This window comes from Strix uralensis, chromosome 1 (assembly GCF_047716275.1).
Source record: "Strix uralensis isolate ZFMK-TIS-50842 chromosome 1, bStrUra1, whole genome shotgun sequence".
Classification (NCBI taxonomy): domain Eukaryota; kingdom Metazoa; phylum Chordata; class Aves; order Strigiformes; family Strigidae; genus Strix; species Strix uralensis.
This window is the reverse complement of record NC_133972.1, coordinates 70,265,413-70,288,650: the sequence shown is the minus strand read 5'-3', so window position 1 is coordinate 70,288,650 and position 23,238 is coordinate 70,265,413. Positions and strand designations below refer to the sequence as shown.

Below are 23,238 nucleotides of genomic sequence, written 5' to 3'. Positions count from 1 at the left end.
GTATCTTTCTTATATTGGGGATCTCACAGCTGGACATGGTACTCCAAAAGCAGTCTTATGAAATGACAGTCACAGATTTCTAAGCCAATTTTCCACCTATTTTATCATCTGCTTATCCACTTTATAGGCCATCAGCTTGGTGATAGCAAGACTATGGAAGACTGCATTGGGAGCCTTGCTAAATTCAGGGTGTACAACATCCAGTGCACATCCCTTGTCCATAGACAAGTAATCATTTTGGTCAGGAATGAATTGGTGTTAGTAAATCCATGTTGGCCACTCCCAATCAGATTCTTGTACTGATGTTATGATTAGGCTTTCATTTTGGTTTCAGATAGCTAACATTCAGGTGCCAGGGATTCACCCAGCACATGAATAAGCATGTTGTCACTGAGGTACTGTGAAATCTGAACGCCTCTTCTGCTTGTAACCATGTGCAGATCAATGCTATCAGATTGCAATCTTTTGCAACTTTTCTTATGAATGCAGTACACAGGAACTAAGTTTGAAGCTACCCCTGCTTTGACTAGGAGGTTTGACTGTATGGCCTCCAGAGATCACTTCCAATTATTTTATGAATATCTGAATAGTATTTTTCTAATCTGGGATGTGAAGGAGGACACAAAAAAGGACAGACCTGCTTGGTCACATCACATATCATATCCTATCTTATCCTACATCATCTGAGCATGGCAGTGTACGGTCAACTTTCTGTACTTTGAGGTCATATTAGCATCATGATTCATGCAGCTAAAGCTTGTTACTTTTACTGGGTGCTGCTACCTGCTCCCTGTCCTCATGTTCTACAAAAACCACTGGAAAATTATAAAATAAAAAGACAGTTTAAGTCCTGCAGGCAGCACTCCATCTCCCAGCCTGCAGGAGCTCTCTGCTGCATTGCTCCAGGGTTAGCATGGTGCTGTTGGTCCCACTCTATTCCCAGCTCTCTATAGCCCAGAAAGGGAACAGGACATGAGCTGTTACTTTAATGACAGTAATAAAAAGAGTCTTGTTGCTGTAATTGTTCTGCTTTATCTACAGCTGGTGGCAGAAATCCAGGAACCCTGGGTTTACACTGTCTTTTCATTGTGGAATTACTCAATATTCATTCTCTTTGGGCTCAGTCCAAACTGTATTGATGTCAGTGGAAAGAATCCCAAAGGCTTTGCTGAGCTTGGGATCAGGCACTTTGTATATTTTATAAATAGAGTTTAGCTGCAAATGGAATTTTAGTTGGAAGTCAGAAAACTGTACACAGTGCTGATGAAGATCTGAAAATAGAGGGTACAAGGATAATGAGTAGAGAAAAAGACTGCACTCTTCACAACCTGCTTCAGGTATATAGTTATTTATCTTCCTTTTTGGATGTGCAAGCAGCTTTAATAGCAACAATCCAGCAATGTAACTTTTCAACACATCAGATCAGTTCAGAAGTGCTGAATACAAAGCAAGGACATTGTTTTTCATATATTCTTCACTGTTATGAAGAGGAAGAAACAGTAGGTTTTAGTGCTATTGTCTGGGTTGGGTTCTAAGTAAACTTTCAGCTTTGTATCCAAATGGCATTAATATGCCCTTATTAGAATTACAGAAAGAACATAGGAAACACAAAATCTTGACATTTGCTTTATACTCCCAACATTAACCCTTCTTCAGGCCTTCAATTCAGTTCTTGTACCTAAACTATGGATGAATAATGGCAGCAATAGATAATTGTTTAAAAGCTTTAAATTTAAATCCAGTAAAATTTCTCTATTCAAAATTATTTCTGTAGTGTATCTAACTAAATTGGAGTGATAAAATCGCAATGATTAATATGGTTTACTGGTTATCATGATTCCATGCATGAAGATGCGCTGTGTATCAGAGATTATGCTCCAAAAGAGCGAAATAGGCAATAAAGAGTGAGGAATATTGATTTTAGTACTTTGGAATATCAAACAGCAGCAAACTGAGGGACACTGTATTTTAAACAGAACAGTTCAGAGCAGACTTCATGCCTGAGAGCAGGAAGTAACAGAGGCAGCAGAAAGGACTGCAAGCCCCCAAGACCCGTGGTGTGGCAGGTACTGCAGAAGCCTGGAAATGGCTATGTTCCACTGCAGACCTCAGGTTTGTCTTACCATGTCTTTTCACAGTATTAGAAGTGGCTCCTGACGGAATCGAATCCCTACAGTTCACATAGGGACCAGGTTAAGTGAGGAGGAAACCAAGGTCCGCTTTTCAGTGCAGTTCAATCAATGTGCTATTGGCTGAGGCCTGGCCCTGAGCCACAGCTGTCCAAATCAGATCTTAACATTTCAATAATACTGAAACTGCACCAGCTCTTTAACTTGATTTATTTTGAACAAGCAGCAGAAACTCTGTTTAGTTGTAGCCACACAGCTGTTCATAAGAAAACTTCCTTCCAACTCTGATAGATCAGTCCATGGGATTTCCATAGCCCAAGAATTGTTGTTGCCTTTGGCTACACGATGGTTAATGAGTGAACTAACAGACCCTGACCCTGGGAGTGATCTCTCTAGTTGCCCTGTGGTTCCCCTAGATCACTTAGTTATCTCTGCTACTCTACTCTGTCAAGCCAATGTCCACACTACAACAGCCAGTACTGGTGTTTATTTTTTTTCTGTAATTCTAACTGCAATTGATAGGTCTATCTGCAGTAGTTCTTTCCATATTCGAAGCTAACTACGGAAGATGAGAGACTAAGTCAATAAAATGTATTTGGATAATTTCATCTTCTATCTCAACAAATGTATAGCAAGCAAAGGTCCCATTCTTATACAAATATTTGTGAGGTAAGTAGAACTCAGTGTCATACATAGTGACATATACTTACGCACACACACGTATGTTTAATTAACTGTATCAAAACCCCACATACCAAGTTCTCAGAGAAATCATCTGATTAACAATATAGAGGATTTGAAGCATACGAGGATAGATGCTCTTGATGTACTCACCCAGAATACCTGTTTGCTACAAATGTGCATAAAGCCACATACATTATGAACCCTACTTTATAAGAGAGCTTACTTCTTAGACTTCAAGGTATTAAGAGAAGTATTTAAGACACTTAAGGTGGGTTTGTAATACACCTAAGGCAATACAGCTTCTACCAGGCTCTATACATTTCTGGAATGCATGGTAAAGGTAGTTCATACAGAAGTTCTGGAGAATTCAGAAGATGCATGTTAGGTTTCTTCAGACATTACACATTAGATAGACATGTGGACTGTGACTATCACAACGTGTAGGGAGTCATGCAGCCTTCAGCAAACTAGTGTCATTAGTTTGCTATGTCAGCTTCAATAATCTTTTTACATTTTTTATACACACTGTCCTCCCTCTGAGGCTCTCACAGTGTTTTTTCAAGTATTAATGAGCTAAGGAGCAACACATTCAGGTTCGTTATTACTGCAGAGTTGGTTAGTCACTGATAAGAGTTAAGGCCCTGCAGTGACATTGTGGCAGGACTGTGAGAAAGAACATGAATTTTACATCAGCATTTCTGTCACAGCTATTGAGGTATTTCCCAGAAACTGCAACAGAAACATGATAAAGTGTAGAGCTGGCGACAGTCCCAGTTTGAGCAGGACTTTGAACCAGATGATCTTCAGACACCCCTTCCAACCAACATTTCTGTGAATCTATAATTCTGCTCATCCAAGATCTTAGGATCCTAAGATTCTCAGTGGATACTCAGTAAATTCAGTAAAAAATCTCTTTTGGGACTGGCTATGTGGGCTATGGGATGCCAATTTATGCCATATTTGCTATCAGTAGCAAAAGCCTAAATGAAAGCCTAGTTGTTTCAGTCAACAAAAAATGTTATGTGTAGGTCAGCTTTATGATAATGTTGGTGCCCAGCTCCCCCTAACAAGATTTCTCAGCTGGGCATTTTCCCTACTTGCAATCACAAATCACTTCTTACTGCCATTATATGCATTCCTATGGACAAGTCTGGCTGTTTTAGGCACCTTCAGCTCTCAGAGGTGAACAATTTCCTGCAGCCACTCACAGCTTCTCCAGTTCTTAATGTCATACCAAGCCAACAACAAGGGTTTTTGTTGTCAGCTTGAAATGGGATTCATCCTATTTTCTAGCATTTGCCACTGCTAACTAGTATTGTTTTTGCAAAGGCTTTTACACAAAGCAAAAATGACTGAAAATATACATGCAGCTAAAGGGTATTGGACAGTTTTTATGGGCTTCTAGCATTTTACCCTTTTGTACTTTTGGCTGTTGCTTCCACAACAGAGTCTGCTCTGGTTTGTATAGTGGATGCCTGTCAGAAAACACAATGTATCTCTCTCCTAGATACTGCTGTCTTAGGTGCCTTGCTTTGTTAAACATTCCCGGTTTTGTATTTCTCTGTTGGTTTTTATTTGCCATTCGCAGTTCCCGCAGAATCACCTGGAGAGTTTGTGAGAAGCTCTCAATATGATCTCATAATTCTTGTATGTAAGCTTTTCACCCCCTTTCCTTCCTATTTTGCCTTTTCAAAACAAATCCATTTGATACAGAGACATGCTGAGAATTTTTTGTTTTGAGGGGTAGACTTATGACCTGAAAATCAACAGCGGAATTGATAGTTTGTTAACCACTTGTTCCCTCTTCTCTTGTCAGATGAATTACAGAGACTTTAATGCTCAACAAACATGCTTACCTCAGGTATTGCTATGATTGGTCCTGGTGGTCCTGGTGGTCCAGGAGGTCCCACAATACTGTTCCCATCCTGTCCTGGTTCACCCTATTTCAAAAGCATTATAGGTGGAACACCCATTTATTAAGTACTACATTTCACATATATTTCTCAGAAAGAATGAAATCCACACAATCTCACCTGAGGTCCTGGGTCACCCTTCTCCCCTTTCGGACCCTGCATGTGATTAAAAAAAAATGAACATAAGTGATTTAAAAGGAAAAATTGTGAAAATGTGCTGCTTCTACCTTCACAAAAAGCACAACAGTAAAATGCAGGTACAAAATGATCAATCCCCAGTTCTCTCAAACCACAGATGGGGCCAGCTGGTTTCAGCTCAGACCCTCTGAGGATTTGATGTTGAAAAGTATTTCCCAGCATTTTTGACAGAGTTCACAGATGACCAGAAGCAAATGGACACACAACATTTCATTAGTTGGGAATTAATTCAACAAGACTTTCTTTTACTGCACTGAAATCAGCCGTGCCTGGCTGATCCTTCCCTTTTCAAGGTTAACCACTTCAGCTGTGACTGGGATTGCCCAGTGGACTGGGCAGGGGAACACAGGTGAGCTAAACAGCCATTCTTCAGGCAGATTATTTCTAAGCTTGATCAGGCTCTTGATACAATTCACTGTGCTTGGGGACTCAGACAACTTGTCTGGCATGAGTGAGAGGAATGTGGCAGGGGACAAGCAGTGTGACTTCCTAGCTAAAGAGCTCTGTAATCCTCGTGGTTCTTCAGCATGAGTAATACATTAAAATCAACTATGAGTCTGTTGGTTTCCCTCTAATTAGAAGCAGAGCTGATTTCTGAATAATTAAAAGCAAAAGGAACATGGAAGAATCAGAACTAGCCTCTGGAGAAGCCCAGTATCACTTCTGACTGATGAGGGAGGCAAGGGCAAGGGACACTCTGCTCCTGTGTTTGGTGTCTGAGGTAACTGCTCCAGGTGAAGTAGGACAAACCCAGGCCCAGCTCTCCACACGCTTCTAGCAAGTACAGTTAGAGCTTCTGCTGATCCTTAAGACATAGGTTTGGGAGCCAGCGCATGTTGGTGATCACAGATTATGACAGTCCTACTCACCACATCTCCAGGATGTCCAGCAATGCCAGGAAAACCTGGTTTTCCATCTGTACCTGGCATTCCCTGTCACAACAAACATACTGTTATTCTCTCTAAGTTGTATTCAGTTTCTTCGAAGCATACATAGGAGGCTACCATTCTTTGGGGGGACACAGTATGGTTCTGAATGGACTAGGGGCCACATTTGTAGGGGGGCTCCATGGAGCAGGCATCATCTCATTAGTCATCTGTTCTCTCCACTCATCCTGATGTTTCCCCCTCTCCAGAGCAGGTTTTTTTAAATGCAGCCTCAATCACTCTTCTCTGCTGCTCACACCTCTGCTTAGCAAAAGGGTGAATTCTGTTGCTTTCCCCCAAGATACATTTCATGGGTTATTTTCACCCTTCATTTAGGTGATTCTCAGATTGGAGGAAGAGGAGGGAGAGGCATTGAATATAGACGGGAGTTGGTATGTGAGGCAAAAAGTTTGATAGCCACTGCTCTAGTTTAATGCCAGGCTGAATACTACTGCTAAGAACCTGATCAGTTACTCTATTCTATGGGAAAAACAGAATTATCACTTAGTGGTGATAATGCAGTTTACCCAGCGAAAAATGGATAAAAGAAGACTGAATTCTTGAAGGACCAGATAAACAGTGAATTACACTTTTTGCATCTGTTTTTCTCTGTATTGTATGAAAGAGCAAAGGAAATGACACAGAACAGCCTAATGATTCATCTAAGTGACAGATTAACCTTGTTTTGTTTTAGTAGTGGGGCTATTTTTTGTTTGTTTGTTTGTTTGCTTATTTGGTTGGTGGGGGTTTTTGGTTTTTTGGGTTTTTTTTTGGTCTGGTTTGTTTTTGGGGTTTTTCTTGGGGGGTGGGAGTGTTTTGGGTTTTTTCTTTAGGAAAAGGTTATTTTGGTTCTTAGTTTTTGTTATGCTTCAGGAAAAATATTTTTGGTCTTTTACAGTAGATAGTACCAAGAAAATCTAGTAGACATAGACAATTCCATTAAAAGGTCAGCTCAGTACCTGTCAAAAAAAAAATAAACTGAATACACGTATAAAAAGGGCAGGAAAACAAGAGCACATATATGCCCATAACTTGAATTCTGTGCACTGGTTTGTTCACATTTTCCATCTTGAAAAGTATCTAGTGGAACTAGAAAAACTTCAGAAAAGTCCAATGGGAATAATGGAAGGTACAGAATGGCTTCTATATGAGACATGGCGGTTTAAACTATGACTCTTTAGCTTGGAAAAGAGACAAATGAGGAGGTGGGTGAAGAATATTGTAGAAGCTTCTAAAAGTAGAGTAGTTAATGCCTCAGACTTCTAATAGAAGAAATAGTGGGCATCAAATGAAAATAGGTGGAAGAGGTTCATGGGATGTCCAGTTAAACTGGCAGAGCACCTTACCCCAAGGTCTTGGAAATTGTAGAAGTTTGCATGAGTTCCAGGGGAGACATCAAATTTACTTGAAGAGACCTAATTGTGGTTCAGACACCATTTCTAGCTGGGAAAGTCCCTGAGTCACAAATTGTTAGAGTCTAGGAGGCCACTCAGAAAAACTATGATGTAATACTTGCCCTTTTATAAGGTCAAATTGCATCTAAGCATCTGCTTAAACTTCATATGCTTTTGACATTTTTGGAGACAGGATACTGGGGTGGAAGGATGTGACCCAATAAAACCACTGAGAATTATCTAATACTCTGAAAGAGTGTCTTAAAGAACAACAGAGTTTCAAAGCATCTGAAGTCAAATGGTCTTCTCTGCTGAATTATCTGGTGTGATAGAAGAAATTCAAGTTAACATGTCATAGGACACAAAATCCTCTCTCTTCTAATCACCATCATAAAAGCTTTAATGTGTCCACTTCATTAAGAAAGGGTATTCTCTCTGTTATTTCTGTTTTTTGTCTGTGATCAGCAAAGCATGTGGCTTAGGAATAAACATTCAGTTTATTAAGATAAATTATAATTTCTGAAGCACTCTAATTTTCATTTTATAAACAAGTGCAGAATAAAAGCTGTTCTGAATGTTAATGGGATTTAGGTGCCTAAGGAACTACTGGGATTTAGGTACCTACATGACTAGTAAAAATGGTACTTGTGGCTTAAGTCTCCAGTGCTTGTGGAAAATTATATGTATCAATCTGCAGCAAAGGTAATTGGGCAGAGGAAATAACCTTGGACCAACAACAGTTCTGCAACAGAATGCTGTGATTTCTGGCATGTTGGTACCTGCAGATTAGTTTCCTACTATTACAAATGCTCAATAATTTCATCAATTGATTTTCCTAACAAAATTTAACTTGGAAGAAAAGATCCAGGATAGGTAAGATGCTTTACTGTAAATAAGGTATCCAGAGACATCCTTATTTCTAACTCCATAATTTAAGAGTGTAGGTCATTGCTCAGATATAAGAGGACTAAGATCTTTTTTAATCTGAGGATTGAAGTGATAGATTAATTATTTTTAAATATCACTGTAGTCACTCCACTTACAATATATGCATGTCTTTGAAATGTATCTATCACATCAACAGTAATAATTATTAGAACAAGGACCACAGAACAAAGCACTTATATGTATAATAGTTACTATAGTTTCAAACAGATTAAAGAGTTAAACTGTCCTATGTACCAATGCATCAGCTGTAATTATCATGCTGACAAATATCTCTGTGAAATGGCAACACTCAAAATATGTACAGCAGATGGAATTTATGGCAAGCAGAGTCCTGCTACATTGTTTTTTTTTAAAAAATAAACAAGCAGATGATGCTAGAAGACTGTGATAATACTCTTGTAAATATTCAGCAAGCAGAAGGGTAGATTCATAATTGCTTTTATCTTGTTTCCTAAAGCAACCCTTGATTTCAGTGCTGTCCCAAATGCAAGGGAAAATTTATTTTATTTATTTTATTTTATTTTATTTTATTATTTTATTTTATTTTATTTTATTTTATTTTATTTTATTTTATTTTATTTTATTTTATTTTATTTTATTTTATTTTATTTTATTTTATTTTATTATTATTTAATTTTCTGTGAGTCCTAGCACCGCCCTCTGCTGGCTTATGCCTGCAAAAAGCACGCGAGCCAGCCAGGGACTGGCAAAAAGAAGCACAGATGCAAGCAGAAGCCTTGAGGTGGACTCCAAACCAGAATAGACAGGGATAATGATAGGGAAGATTGGAGAGGAAAGAATGGACTCCAGCTCCATTCATTTCAGCACTAACACCGTGTAAAGCAGTGTACATTTGGCAGGTTTCCCTGTTGGTGGGGTCTCGTGTAGAAGCTGCACTGATTCAGAGCAGCAGGTCTGGGTTGCACACTGGTGCATGGGATGAGTTAGACAACAAGGACAAATTACAGCTTGGAAGCCACAGGCTTCCTTAGGGAAACTGTCTTTCCAAAGAGGATAGTGAAGCACCAGAACAAGATACCCACAAAGTTCTTGGAATCTTCCCTGGAGGTATTTAGGGCTCAGTAAGACAAATCCATTGCTGATGTGATCTAGTGTTGGTGATAATACCACTTTGAGTGTGATATTGGACTAGATGACCTCTGGAGGTCCTTCAACCACCATTTCTGTAATCTTGTACCTCCTGAGTAGTCAGGTGTGGGTTAGGAGGAGCTTGGCTGCAGGATGATGGACAGGTTCTACCACAGAAATAAGCAACAATGATGCCTTCTGTGCTGAACACCGGATTGGGGTTGTGCATGGCTCCTGAGGCCTCTGCACAACATGATGTGAATCTACCACTGTACCACAGACATGTGTCATGGAGGGAGTGCTCTGGTGTGGGCTGCTACCTACACACTGTGATATTAAGGAGTAAGAGGGCATGTGGAACTTAGTTTTTTATGTAAACTTTGCTGATTTTCATTTTTGTTCTGGTGAAAATGTAAATAGCCCCCCAAAACACTATGGCATCAGGCACCTGAGGATTTTAAATGCAATTTTAGCCATAATTTAAACAGAAGTCTTAAGCAACAGGTTGCACTGGCTCCTGATAATTCAACTGAGAAAGGGTTGTATTTTCCCAGAGAAGCCTCCCTGAGCTTTAATATGCTGACAGAGCAAGAAATGTTCATTATCCCCTGAGCGCATTAAGAAAGGAAACAAAGAGGAAGAAACGTCTGAGTATTTAGATCAAGTTAAATGAATTTCCCACCTTTGAACCTGGTGGACCAATGTTGCCTCTTTCTCCCTGAAATGGAGACACAGTAGGGGTCAAATATCAAACAGTAAATACAAGGGTTTTAAACATGAATGTTTCTTCCCTTACAAACAAAGGAACAGAATGGAGTAAAATGATTAGCAAAAATAAGGCATATTTTTGGTAAAGTGATGCTCAGCTTACATTCGTGAAATGGTTCTGGGGGTTTAACCTACAAGTTGCCATCCACATCTTAGAGTTTCTGGTCACCACACATTATTTTTGCTGAGCCTTTATCAAACCACACGCCTGAACCTTCATTTTGGTGCCTGAAATCAGCACATGGTAACATTCCACAGATCTACCAATGCCACAATGACCTTGTGCCTTCACAAATGACCCACCATCTTCCTTCAGCCTAGTTAACTCAGCCTCCCCCACACTACTGTTCTCCCCATCTACCCAGCCACTGCATCATATCATGAACTATGTAATGAGTGCTGCAATGTTCCAACTCTGGGACTGATTCTGCAGTAGTCTAGCTCTGAGTAGACATGATTCCTTGATTTCATTACAGACAGAGAACATGCAATTTAGTTTACTTCATTTGAGATAGAGAATATAAACAGGAATAAATCAGCAAGGAGCTACAGCCATTGCCTCAAATGTTATGTTTATGCTTACGGTCTTTTAGGAATGCATGAAGACTGTAGACTGTTTTTTAATGAAAATGGTTTTTCATAATAATAAAAATGAAAGCAGAATTTGGATCTATACTTACTTGCTAGGAAAGAGAAAACTTTGATCACAGCAGGCCTTCTCTGACATCTCTACTAGTCTGGGGTATTTGAAGGATGAAGGACGTATGAAACATAACTATACCTTAAACTCCTCATGATGCATTAGCTCTTGGTTTTTGGAAGTGGGTGGTTGTTGTATTTTGCCACTGTTGCCTAGTGAAGTCATTTATAACCATGAAAAGTGGGTGTAAAATTCATCCCCATGAGAATGATAGCATATTATAACCACTTTATATTAATTTTTCTGTAGTGTACCTCATTTTGTAAGATGTCAGGCAATAGTATGTTCCTTTATGTGTCTTCATGATCTTGGGGATGAATGTCTCAAAATTGAACAACTAAAATCTTAGTGTAGGTGGTGGTGAAGTCTCTTGGCCAAGGTTTATGACTATCTTTTCAGTCCTGGTACAGTTCCTAAACCCTAGGAATGATGCTACCTCCATTTCTGAAGTCTTTGTGAAACAGTATTTTCACAATACTTTAAAAACAAAATTTCTAGTTAGGGGAAGAAAATAATGTATTTTCAGCATGAAGACTTGGCAGCATCATATGAGAGCACATTTATTCTAGCCAGCCCTTTGCAATATCATTCATTAACACGTGCTGTGCAAATACTTGATTTTTTTGACTCATACATATTGTTGTCCTCCAGCATTAACAGGACTAGTACCCCATGGAGGGACTTTTTTCAGCCCTATAAGCTGAGCTCTATAGATTCTAGACATAGGGGACTAGCCAGATCTTTGACTGCTGTTCTATGAAATAGATGCATGCAGTTATGGCTGGCAAGGTGCTTTCTGGGTAGTCAGTGACTGGTGCTGTGTGTGTTCAGGTGTAAATTTCAGGAAGAGAGGATGGGGTCCCCCACCTATTTTTTTCCATTGTTGCTCTCTCAATGCTGCTGTCATTTCCTAGGGCAATGAAGACTTCGAATTTCTTTAACTTCACATTTAAGGTGCTGAAAATATGTTGTCATGCTGTGCTATTAACCTGAGTGGTACTTGAGCTTTATATAGGAATAGGAAAAGCCTCTTCCTGTCTAAGGTCCCATTCTGTGAATCTGCTCTTTTCTTCTATGGCTTTTCATCTCTCCATTTTTTCGTTACAGGTTACTTAATCAATAGCAGCATCAAAGTGGAAAAATTCAGTCACTACTAAGCTCAAATCAAAACCAAGGCAAAGTAGTCATGACACCTCCCTTCTTTCCCCCAGCATCTTCAAGAACGTTTTCCTATCACTTTCTGGGATCATGCCAGAAGGTCTCTTCCTGCAGGTTTCTCTTTCAACAGCATACATGTAACCTTTTGGAAACCAGAATGATGTATAAATGAGCAACAAAGAGAAACTGCCAAATGTCCTAAAAAAATTAAACAAAAATGCCATGTTACACCAACTGCCTTGGAATTTAACGGCCCAGCTGGTATTTACTCACTGTTCTGGTGTGGATGTGAAATAATCCTATTAATATACATTCTGGGTGGATACCCAGTGCAAATGGAAACAAAATTTGTCCCATACTTAGTCAGTATATGAATGTTAAACAACAGCTGTTTTGTTAAGGCAAATGCTGGGAATATAGAAATAAAAAATATTTGTCAAAGCAAAATAGGTTAGCTTTCAAGTGTTCCTTGTTACTTTGGGTACCTTTGGTCCTAATGGCCCACGCTGTCCATGTCTTCCTGCAGAACCCTATAAAATTACACTGAATTTACTGGTAAACCCACACAGCATTTCATAAGAAATTTTCTTAGAAAAAAACTTAATTCATAACACAACTGTTATAAAAAAAATACTGGAGACCAGTAGTATCAACAGAGAGTAAGCAAATGTAAGCACTGTTTTAGATTTGTTTGTCTAATAAATATTGCCTTGCAATATTATCATGCAAAGGTCTAAAGATTTTTTTGAATTTGCCTCCTAGGCTAAAATTAAGATATTACCAGTTTAGAGGCAACATGGCATTGTCTTGCTAGGTTTAAGTGTAGCTTGAAACAAACATTTGGAGATGCAAATTTCTCTCTTATCTCTGTATGGTGACATTGGTTGCAAAATACAATTAGGACTCTGGTGGTAAAATGAACAATAGTTCATTATTGATCATTTTAGGAAGTTGAATGGAAAGAAAAGAATTCAACAAAGCGATTGAGTTGTCTTCATCTGGAATATGAAGACAAGACACTAATAAACCAAACAGCAGCAAAACCTTACCCTGATCTGAGGAAGAAAGAGAATAGAAACCCTGGAAATGATAGCTGAACCTACAGACAAAATAAATTTGATACTTCTAATTCAAAGCATAACCACCTCTTTCTCATAAAAGATTAATAAGAAATTCAACAGATACAAATATAGTGCAAATAAATGTAATTTATTTCCTAGCAGCTGCTTTGAGTTACAGCCCTCTTAGAAGCAGATATTCTATTTTCACTCAGACACAATCAGGAACCTCTGGGGGTTGTCATAGGGTGTAAGTGGTTCATCATGCTTTCATGCAGTACCAGTAAGTATGCATAATAATTTTCATGATGACAGGAAAGTTTCTTGTGTGCCTTCTTTACTGACTCAAACTTTGTGGAGTGACTAAGCAGTAACAGGAGAACAAAATTCCAGGGTTTTGTTCAGCTGCAATAAGACATTTTTTCAGTATTTATAGCTGAGTGACTAGGAAAAACCAAAACTGAGAGTAAGGCTGTCATTTAGGCAGGTCAGAATGGGCAATTTTTGCACTGGTTTTGGACATCTCATTTTGGACACTAGCTTGTTTCAGCTAATGAATTCTATTCTTATTTTTGTAACTGTATTTTTTGTGCCACATTTTTAGTATCTAGGAAAAGATATAAGACGGGACAAAGGTCTCTAAGATATTAAACTGAGTCAGCTATAACTTCAGTGACTCACAATTACTAGTACTTTAAACGAGCACAGTAAATGTCTTCTCAAACTCACTCCTGTCTCCAGTGTTAGGTTAATTTCTGATGATTCATGGAATCATAGAAACAGGGTTGTACAGAGCCTCTGGAGGCCATCTAATCCAGTCACCCCCTTGAAGTAGAACTGTCACCAGCTCTAGATTAGGTCAGTCATGTCTCTGTCCAGCAGTCTTGAAAAGGCTCAAGAACAAAGCTTCCACAACCTCCCTGAGCAAATTTCCCTAGTTCTGCACCAACCTCCTAGTGAAACTAGTTTCTCCTAAGGTTTATCTTGAATGTCTCAAGCTGCAAACTGTGACCATTGTCCTTTACTGCACCATCTGGCACCACGAGGAACAGTTTGGCTTCATCATTTTTGCAATTGCCCCTCAAAGACTTGTAAGCAACTATTAGACCTTGTCTTTGTCTCCTTTTTGCCAGACTAAACCATTTGAGCTCCTCCAGCCTCTCCTCACCGGTCATGTACTTAAGGCCCCATGTTGTCTGTACATCTCTCTGCTGGACTGTCTCTGTCTTCCCCACATCCTTCTTGAAGTGGGGTACAAAAAAAATGGATTCAGTATTTCAATGCAGACTCACTAGCCCTGAATAAAGGGCTATAATAATAACTCTATCTTTTGGCAATGCTCTTCCTGATGTATTCCACTAGAGGGTTTGCCTTATTTGCAGTGACAGTGCACTGTTGCCTAGTATTCAATCTGGCATCTACCACAACCCAAGGTCATCATCATCAGTACTTTCTCCAAACTTGGGCAACAAGACTCATTCCTGTTGTTTGAATGTCTCTTTTGGAGTGAGCACAGGGGCAGGACTTCTGAACACCAAACTGGAACAATGCAGGCAGCCCCGGAAAGAGGAACGCTGGATAATTGCCTGCTTTGAGGGTCTCATAGGCTGCAGTTTTGATGTTATTGCTAAGAATGAAGATAAATCCAAATGATCCGGTAAGTACTGATGCATTATATTCCCATATTTGCTACTTGGTGTTTTAAAGCAGCCCACACTAGCAAAAATGTCCTGAGACACTGTGATGGAGGAAAAAAACACCCCTTCTGGGACATTGCTTCCACGTTACTGGGAACATTTTTTAGTTTAAATGGTATTGCAGTTTATGCACATTTGATTATCAAACTATAACATTTCAGTTTCATTAGTATATATAATTCATCTTCATATGCAAGAGGGGCATCTATTAAGGTAAAACAAGAAATAGAGAGCTAGGTAATCAAACCCCCCTATTTCATCTTTTATTCTCTCAAAATATACCTGAGCAGAATCTAAAAATCATCAGATAACCAGGTATCAGAGAAATACCATTCAGATTCTTTGAAGGACACAGTTATTTTAATATCATTCTAGAATAACTGAATCGAATGCAGTGCAGTGACTCCAAATCTATAGTTGACTGGGGCTATGCATTTCCAAAAAACAGAGAGGAGACCACTTTTGTTTTTGAAAAAAAACCCCAACAACAAACAACACTTCCCTCCCTCAAAACATCCACTTACCTCTGGCCCTCTTGATCCTGGAATTCTGGATTCACTTAACAGGCCAATGTTACCTGATCCTTCCATGTCCTAATGGAAGAGAAAAAATGCTACAGAATTTAAGAATTTATATATTTTTTTTTATCATCTTTGTTTTTTCCAACTGTTCTGTTTTCCAGACTCCTGTGAAAAACTGGAAGGATATTGAACACAAATATTTTTATCTTTTCTCATTAACCTTTTTTTGACCAGTGCATGATGTTCTGGAGATAAGCTCCACTCAAATGCGATATGGGCATGTTGATCTTCCTTACAGAAACTCTGGTCTTTACAGTCTTGCCAGTTTGACACCATTTCTCCAGCACTTCAGGCTGGACTGCATCAGGCAGGAGTGAGACAGCATCCCGGTTTTAAGTATGTGCTATGTTTAAGCATGCTGTAGCAGTATTTTTCTGTTTAACATTTACCTGCCAGCTGGCTACTGAAATACTGTAATGACTAGTAAGGGTTACATAACTGATTTAAGGCAGGGAGAACTTGCAGGCAGTTTGTTAAGAGCAGAAATCATGTTTCAAAAATAAAAGTCCTTCCTATTTCTCACAGTTGAATGTTGAACTCCTGTCTAAAATACAGCTTACTGAAACGAAACCGAGCAGAAAAAAAAAGTTCTATCAGAAAATTGTAAAATTAATTGTTTCGGAGGGATCGCAGAGGCTAACTAGTACAACCTCCTGTTGAAAGCAGTGTCAACAGTGGATTCCAATCGGGTTGCTCGGGGATTTGTGCCCTCACGTCTTGTAACATTCCAGAGGTGAAGGTTCTGCAGCGTCTCCAAGCACCTGTTCGAACACTTGGTTGTCGTCAAGGTGAAAAATATTTCACTTATATCAAGTCAGAACCTCCCCTGTTTCTATTTATGGTTGTCATTGCTCATCACTCTGTGCACCACTGTGAAGAGCCTGGCCGTGTGTCTTCTCAATAACCTCCTTTTAGGTATCAGAAGGCTGCTAAAATGCCCACGCAAGCTCAGTTCCCTGAGTCTTTCCTCACATGTCGTGTGCTCCAGCCCACTGATCGTTGTTGCAGCCCTTTGCTGACTTCAGAAAGATCTCTGTGAAGTGGAAGACCTTGAGAGCAGATTCCATACTTCCTGTGGAGTTTTTCTAGGTGTTTTAAAGGAGACTACACAGAAAGAAGCAACCTCCCTCCAGCTCCTGTCATTCTGACTGCGACATTCCAAATCCATGGCAGAACCAGGAGCTGCCAGCTCCAAAGCAGCCAAAGAAATAAAATTGCAGTCTGCCATAATTATCTGTTTTACCCCCAGCACCATCCCAGCCACATGTTCCTATCCCTTGTCTTATGCCTAATCTAGAACTTGTCAGACTGGGCTTCAAACCATCTGGATGGACCATGCCAACAGAAAACTGTTCGCTTGCTTTTAGCTGCAGTTTTAAGTGCATCTGTGCGAGCTTAATTGTTTCTTTTTTTCTGAAAAGGGAAAATCTTGATCTTTCTTTGCTCCACTTCCCTGCTCACAGCCATATGGCCTTCATTTTCAACATCAGTGCCATGTGTTAAATCCTCTCACTTTCCTGTGAGCCACTTTAAATCACTAAAATGGCAGAAAATACATTACTTACTTTTTAGGGGTGGGATAGTTCTCTAAAATTTTAGTAAATTAAATTGGCTTGTGGAAGGGTTGATGGAACATGGGTTGTTAGTGCCTGTGAAGGGCAGGCATGTGCCAGGAATGACTGCAGATGGAAGGAGGAGCAGGAGCAAAGCAGAATCTCCACCTCTTAGTGACAATGAGCCCTTGTATCAGCTTATTGTGTTTAGAGGGCCCATACCCCTTGCCTACTTAGCTTTCTGCTAGTTAGTGACTTGAAATGGCTCAGATTACCACAGATTTGATGCACTCTGGAGATGGTGTAAGGGAAAGGTGGAAGACCGATTAGATCAGTTTAAGCTGCCATGGAAAGACAGCCTAATGCTGGAGTTATGGAAAACATCAACTGATCTGACTCCAGTGAAAAAGGGAGATCTCATTCTTTTGCCCTTTTCCACCAACTCCACAAGAGCAAGAACAAGAGAAGCAGAAAGAATCAGGTCCTTCCTCTCGGGGCCAATGTGGGAGACATTGAGTCATCAGGTTGGCTCAAGTCCTTTTATGCAAATTCACCTGAGACTAAATGTTATTCTGACTTACATTTTGCTCCTTCATCAACTATCAGTGCATCAAATACCAACAGAAAATCTGCTGATACTCTGTTTGGCCTGTTTAACCAAACATTCACTGCTTAGGGTAAACCACAAGCTGTGTTTCTGGGTCCTTCTTTCCCTTGCCTCCACCGTGCCAATATATTTTTCCCTTTAAGAGAGTGCTTGGTGCCTGCTTTATATAACACACCATCGTTTTTGACATCTGCATGTTTTTAATAGGTTTACCAGGTACCTTCTGCAGCTCAAACTGTTCTTTTGGCAAGTGTAAGTGCCAGCAAACCCCATGCCATTTGGTTTTTGCACATAGCTGATCACAGATGCTAACGAGTGCTAACAGGAATGTTTTGCAGAAACAGCCTTACAGCAATAAACAGACTGCCAACCAAAAGGTAGTGTTGCCCTAACGAACTGGCAGACCATGGTGCTGCCTTAGCAGATGGCAGGGGTAGGCATCCAAAAGATCAGCTAGAACTAGCAAGCCTGTTAACAGTAGTATTCCTCTCAGGGAAATGACAATCACGCCAATTCTATTTGGACTAGATGAAGTTCAAGATGAAGCCAGTCAAGATATTGTTGCTGCAGTTAGAGCTGGGATCCTTCCGGGTTTGTGTCCATAAAAGTGGGGACTTCTAGTTTGCACTCTCTCCTGATCATTTGCTAACTTTGCTCCTCTGAGACTTAGGTAACAGAAGTGGTGGAGGTAACTGCAGGGGAACTCTTTGGTGGCATAATGAAGCAAAATTGGCTTCTGCTCGCATAGCGTGAATGGGGAAAAGTGGAGAATCTCTTAACACTGGATCCTCTAGGGTCGCAGAGGATGGCTGTAAGTCAGAGAAGTGATCATCCTGGTCTAAAACTCAGACCAGGCCTAGGATGAAGGGGTTGCTTACCAGTAGTCCTTATCTCATTCTGAGACAAGTACATACTTATTTAGGGGAGACTCTGTACCAGCCTTTATAGTGTGCCTAAGTTAAAGCAATGGAGTGTTTGTAAGTTTAAACTTTATGCTGTTCATTGCTAACAATTGCAGTGCTGGCAATTAAGAACTTGTGAACTGCTGGAGAGATTTTTTTTATCCATTGAAATCCACTGACATCAGTGAGATTATTAACCAATAGTGTATATAGTACAATATTTTATATAGTACATTATTATTTAGTCAGAAATCAGAAATCAGAACATGTCTCTATAGAAGCATTAGTGGTCACCTCTGTACTTGGAGTACTCAAAGTGTCTCTAAAGAAAAGAGAAATACATAGTGTAGATACTAGGAGAAACATGTGTAAGTAAATTGGTATCTTTTAAACACCATCACTTTACTGCAGCAGTTCTACAGATGGCCAGTAGTTTTGGTCAAACACTGCTTAATTCTCTAATGAAACTGCCCTCAGTTTTTATGCAAACTTGTATTATGTTCCATGACATAAAACCCCAAAAACTCTGAATCAGACTTTCCTGAGCCAAACAGCTAAACTAGAAATGAAAAATGCACAAAAAAAGAAAAAAAAAGAAGACTCATATGTGAATATCAAGGTAGGCAATTTGTCAACCTTTCTTCACAAAGATGTTGATGCAGCAGCCCTAGTTCTTGGACCTGAGTGTGCTCCCTTGTCTTTCTGTACTGCAAAGACACTTTACACTCTGAAAAGATCATCTAAATGAGCAGTTCACAAATGACATGTAAAACTCACCTTGAGGTGTCCAGATCTCATATTTTAAAGTGATGAAGGTATTCTTTTCAGAAAGAGTAACATGGGCAACTTTTAATTTTTATTAATAGAACATTTCTATTCTGAGTAGAACAGACCATGAGGTCAGAAATGTCCAACATCTGTCTCTGTATTTACATGTTACATAAGTGACATACCTAAGCTAAACTTGTGGCCTCAAGGATGACAGCATGGGAAAGTCATAGCTTAAGCGGGGGGATCTCCAGTTTGATTTTAATGAATACTGTCAGGTCTCTATGTAAAACATTTAGATCATTGCTCTAAATTATTTACAAGAAAAAATTTACTAAACAAGTTTTCCCCTGTAGTACAGTATTTGAGTATTTTATAATAGCAATATAAGCATCAAACATAGCACCTGAACATTGTTACTACTGAATAGTTTATGAAAATTGCCCAGAAAAATCTATTACTTCTATGGTTTAAGCATGGCCAGTTATATCACAGAATGACAGAATCATCTAGATTGGAAAAGACCTTGAAGATCATCCAGTCCAACCATTAACTTAACACTGACCGTTCCCAACTACACCATATCCCTCAGCGCTATGTCGACCCAACTCTTAAACACCTCCAGGGATGGGGACTCCACCACTGCCCTGGGCAGCCCATTCCAACGCCTAACAACCCGTTCTGTAAAGAAATACTTCCTAATATCCAGTCTAAAATGTAAAAGGAATTGTAGGCAAATTTCAATCTAGAGCAAATGACTCTGTCATCAATTAAATAGCTGTGAAATATACAGGTGATTACACTTTCCCTCCTCTGAAGGAAGTAGATCCATAGCTACAGCAAACCCCATAATAGCAAAATACCTCAAATCCCACACTGTAGCTTAGTCCTGGGGGTCCAGGAGGTCCAGGAGGCCCAGGGGGCCCAGGAAGCCCTGGTGGTCCAGGTTTCCCAGGAGACCCATCAGCACCAGCTTCTCCTTTGGGGCCTATTGATCCAGTTACCCCAGTATCACCCTAAAATAAAAGGTCAGTCTGTTGGTATACCGAACATGCATAAGTAGACGCAAGTAAGTACAATCATAGAATCACAGAAGAGTTTGGGTTGGAAGGTACCTTAAAGATCACGCCCCCCCCCCCCGCCCTTAAAGTTCCAACGTCCCTGCTATGGACAGGGACTCCTTCCACTAGACCAGGTTGCTCAAAGCCTCATCCAGCCTGGTCTTGAACACTGCCAGGGAAGGGGCAAACCCCTGATCATCTTTGTGGCCTCCTCTGGAGCCGCTCAAGCAGGTCCATGTCCATCTTACATTGGGGACCCCAGAACTGAACTCAATACTCCAGGTGGGGTCTCATGACCAGAGGAGTGGGAAGAATCAACTCCCTCAAAACTCCTGGCCACACATTTTAGAGAAGTATTTTGGCCAGCTGGGAAGCCAAAGTTTCCAACTTCATTAGGTTTCATAATAATAATCTTTTAGACTTCTCAGCCCTTTTCAGTAATGTGCTGTATTAGAGTGATACTGTTGTCCTATAAACACCCTGTCTTTTTTTTTTACCTTTGGACCAACAGAACCAGGAAGACCTTGATCACCCTGTAAAAGAAAACCAATCCTAGTTACTTACAGTAAGAGCATTAGACGGGTAACAGAAACACACTTATGATATTTTTGCTTAATTAAAATACCCACAAAATTCTCTGTTGTTTAATTTGATGTCATAGTGTCCTTTACATGAAACATTAGACCTCTTAGTTAAAAAAGAAAACAATCTGTAATTCAGGAGTTGTAATAACAAATGAATAGCTCTGGTTCGGTATGCAGACAGGATGCAATCTTGTATTTCAATTATTGCTGCAGATTTTAAATGTCTGGAGCACACAGACTTAATCATTGTAGGTCACATCCTCGTGTTTCTGAACTCAAATGTCAAAACTCTCATGGGATGTAACAGAGGTGGAAACTGATCCCACACAAGATGTGTAGGGCACCATTCCAGACAAGGAATATGATGACTAGTATGATTTTAAGGTTTCTCTGCAGCAATCATACTATTTGATTTGTTTTTACTCACTTTATTTAGATACTGTTTTTTCCACTTCTAGTTCATGCAATAGACAGAAAGTCACAGCATGCAAATACTTTTCCAAATTGTACTGAATCTAACAGAATTAATTGTTATATTGGCAAGCTCCTGTCCTTACTCATTCAACAGAAATACTACTTGAGTAAGGTCTGACAAAAATGAGTAAGCACCAGGAGTAAAATGATAACGTTTTTTTCTAAAATGGCAAAACCCCATCAAATTTCACTCCAAGGAACAAATTGACTACTTTCATTGCACCCTACAGTTTCTCTCTGTAATCTTCTCTGAGTTAATTGGGAATAATGACTAAAAATAGATATTGCAATGTAGATTAAATCAAGGTTTTCAGAAAAAATGAATGGTAGAAATGGAATAATCCTATTATCCCAAGGTGCTGGGGATGATATTGAGCAGGTGCAAATATGTAATACTTCATTTATAATTAAACTTTTATCAGATATGCACAATACAAAAAACAGGCTCAATGAGGCAAAACATTTAAGTTTTGTCCTTTTTTTTTGAGGACTATTCTTTTTTTAAAAATGTAATTATTTTTCCAATTATTTCCCTTCCACATCAGTTTCTTCCTATAATATGCAATCAGGTTCAGTTTACTTCAGTTAGACTTCTTTCTATTCTTAGATTCTTTTATGTAAAACACATAACGCTGGTTACAATGGGCACAAGTTTCACATGCCTGCTTTGAAATATACATACTTCATTTTCTGGATAGCTGCTAGTTCCCATGTCTGCTGCAGTTTTACCAACCTCAGGCATTTGATATCACAACTCAGATCCTTCGGTGTCCAGAGGAGATTTAAAAAAAAAAATCTTGTGATTTAATAAATAAATAAATAATATTCTGGCCATTTAGGACTTGCCTTTTCATTTCCCTTACAGTATGTGAGCTTTCAATATACACTTGGGAATCTATTTTCAAGTTCTTGTGAATAAAGTGTGGTGTAGAAGCTCACGAGAGGAAGACATTTTCCTGTAGTCTTTGTCTCTGTCTTCTCCACATCCTTCTTGAAGTGGGGTGCAAAAAATAGATTCAGTATTTCAAATGCAGACTCACTGGCCCTCAATAAAGGGTTATAATTATAACTACACCTGTTGTCCATGCTTTTGTCTCCTTTTTGCTAGATTAAATGGTTTGAGCTCCTTCAGCCTACTCTTATCAGTCATGTACTCAAGGCCCCTGGCCATCTCCATAGCTCTCTGCTGTACCAGCCCTGTCTTTTCCACATTCTTCTTGAAGTGGGATGCAAAGAAAAATGGATGCAGTAATTTGAGGAAACGTAAAAAGAGTGGCAATTTTGTAATACCTAGTTTTTGATTCTACAGCAACACAAGAAAATCTGTCTCCTGGTTGCTATGATCTCTTGCTTTCATTTACATGTTCCCCACTTCTTGCCTTTTGCTTGCCATAGCGCTCGTCTGATCATGCATGAAGCCAACCAGTGCAGTAAGTCAACAGATAACTAAGTAAACCTTTGCTGCCAGGTCAGGGTGCTGAAATGTCTCATGAAGGGGTGAGTGAAGAAGGCTGGAACTGACACAAATATGGGCATGGGATATCGTAACTGGGGGCAACAGCAGTATAATAGTCAGAAGTTAAGACAAATACAGACTGCTGCAGAAGTGAGGAAAACTTGATGTGTCAGTGGTACACAGAATCCAAACTTAAGTAATTCCAGTTGCCCTGGTATACACACGCGCCAGAGAGGGTGCTTTCTGCAGGGAATGTGCCATCAGTCTGTGCCAGTCTGGACTAGCTGGAGCTCTTTCTTTCCCCCTACAGACTCACCTGAATGAGTCCAGCCACGACTGGCTTTTTATTGGCGAATCACAACAGAGTAGCTCATGTTGCATTTTGAATATTGCACACTGCAGAAAATGAGACTGCACCCGTTATGGAATTCTGGATTTCTCAATATGTATTTTGAGATGTGTTCTAATAAGCCATTAACAGCTGGATTCAATTAAAAAAATATTGAAGCCAGCCAACACTGTGTTTCAGGGACAACTATTTATGATTTTCACAGCCTATAATTGACAAAGATTTTCCACTGAAGTAGGAG

General features: G+C 39.6%; 1 protein-coding gene across 2 annotated transcripts in view; it reads right to left on the bottom strand.

Moving 5' to 3' along the window:
* Window positions 1-23,238, bottom strand: part of COL15A1 (collagen type XV alpha 1 chain) — a 157,461-nt gene that overhangs the window by 40,256 nt on the left and 93,967 nt on the right. For both annotated transcript variants that reach the window (XM_074870184.1, XM_074870193.1), the window contains 8 exons: window positions 20,632-20,667; window positions 19,937-20,089; window positions 15,187-15,255; window positions 12,393-12,437; window positions 9,964-9,999; window positions 5,794-5,856; window positions 4,847-4,882; window positions 4,670-4,753 (listed from right to left, as the gene is read on the bottom strand). In XM_074870184.1, the coding sequence (XP_074726285.1) occupies window positions 4,670-4,753; window positions 4,847-4,882; window positions 5,794-5,856; window positions 9,964-9,999; window positions 12,393-12,437; window positions 15,187-15,255; window positions 19,937-20,089; window positions 20,632-20,667 (522 nt within the window). The remainder of the gene's footprint in view (window positions 1-4,669; window positions 4,754-4,846; window positions 4,883-5,793; window positions 5,857-9,963; window positions 10,000-12,392; window positions 12,438-15,186; window positions 15,256-19,936; window positions 20,090-20,631; window positions 20,668-23,238) is intronic.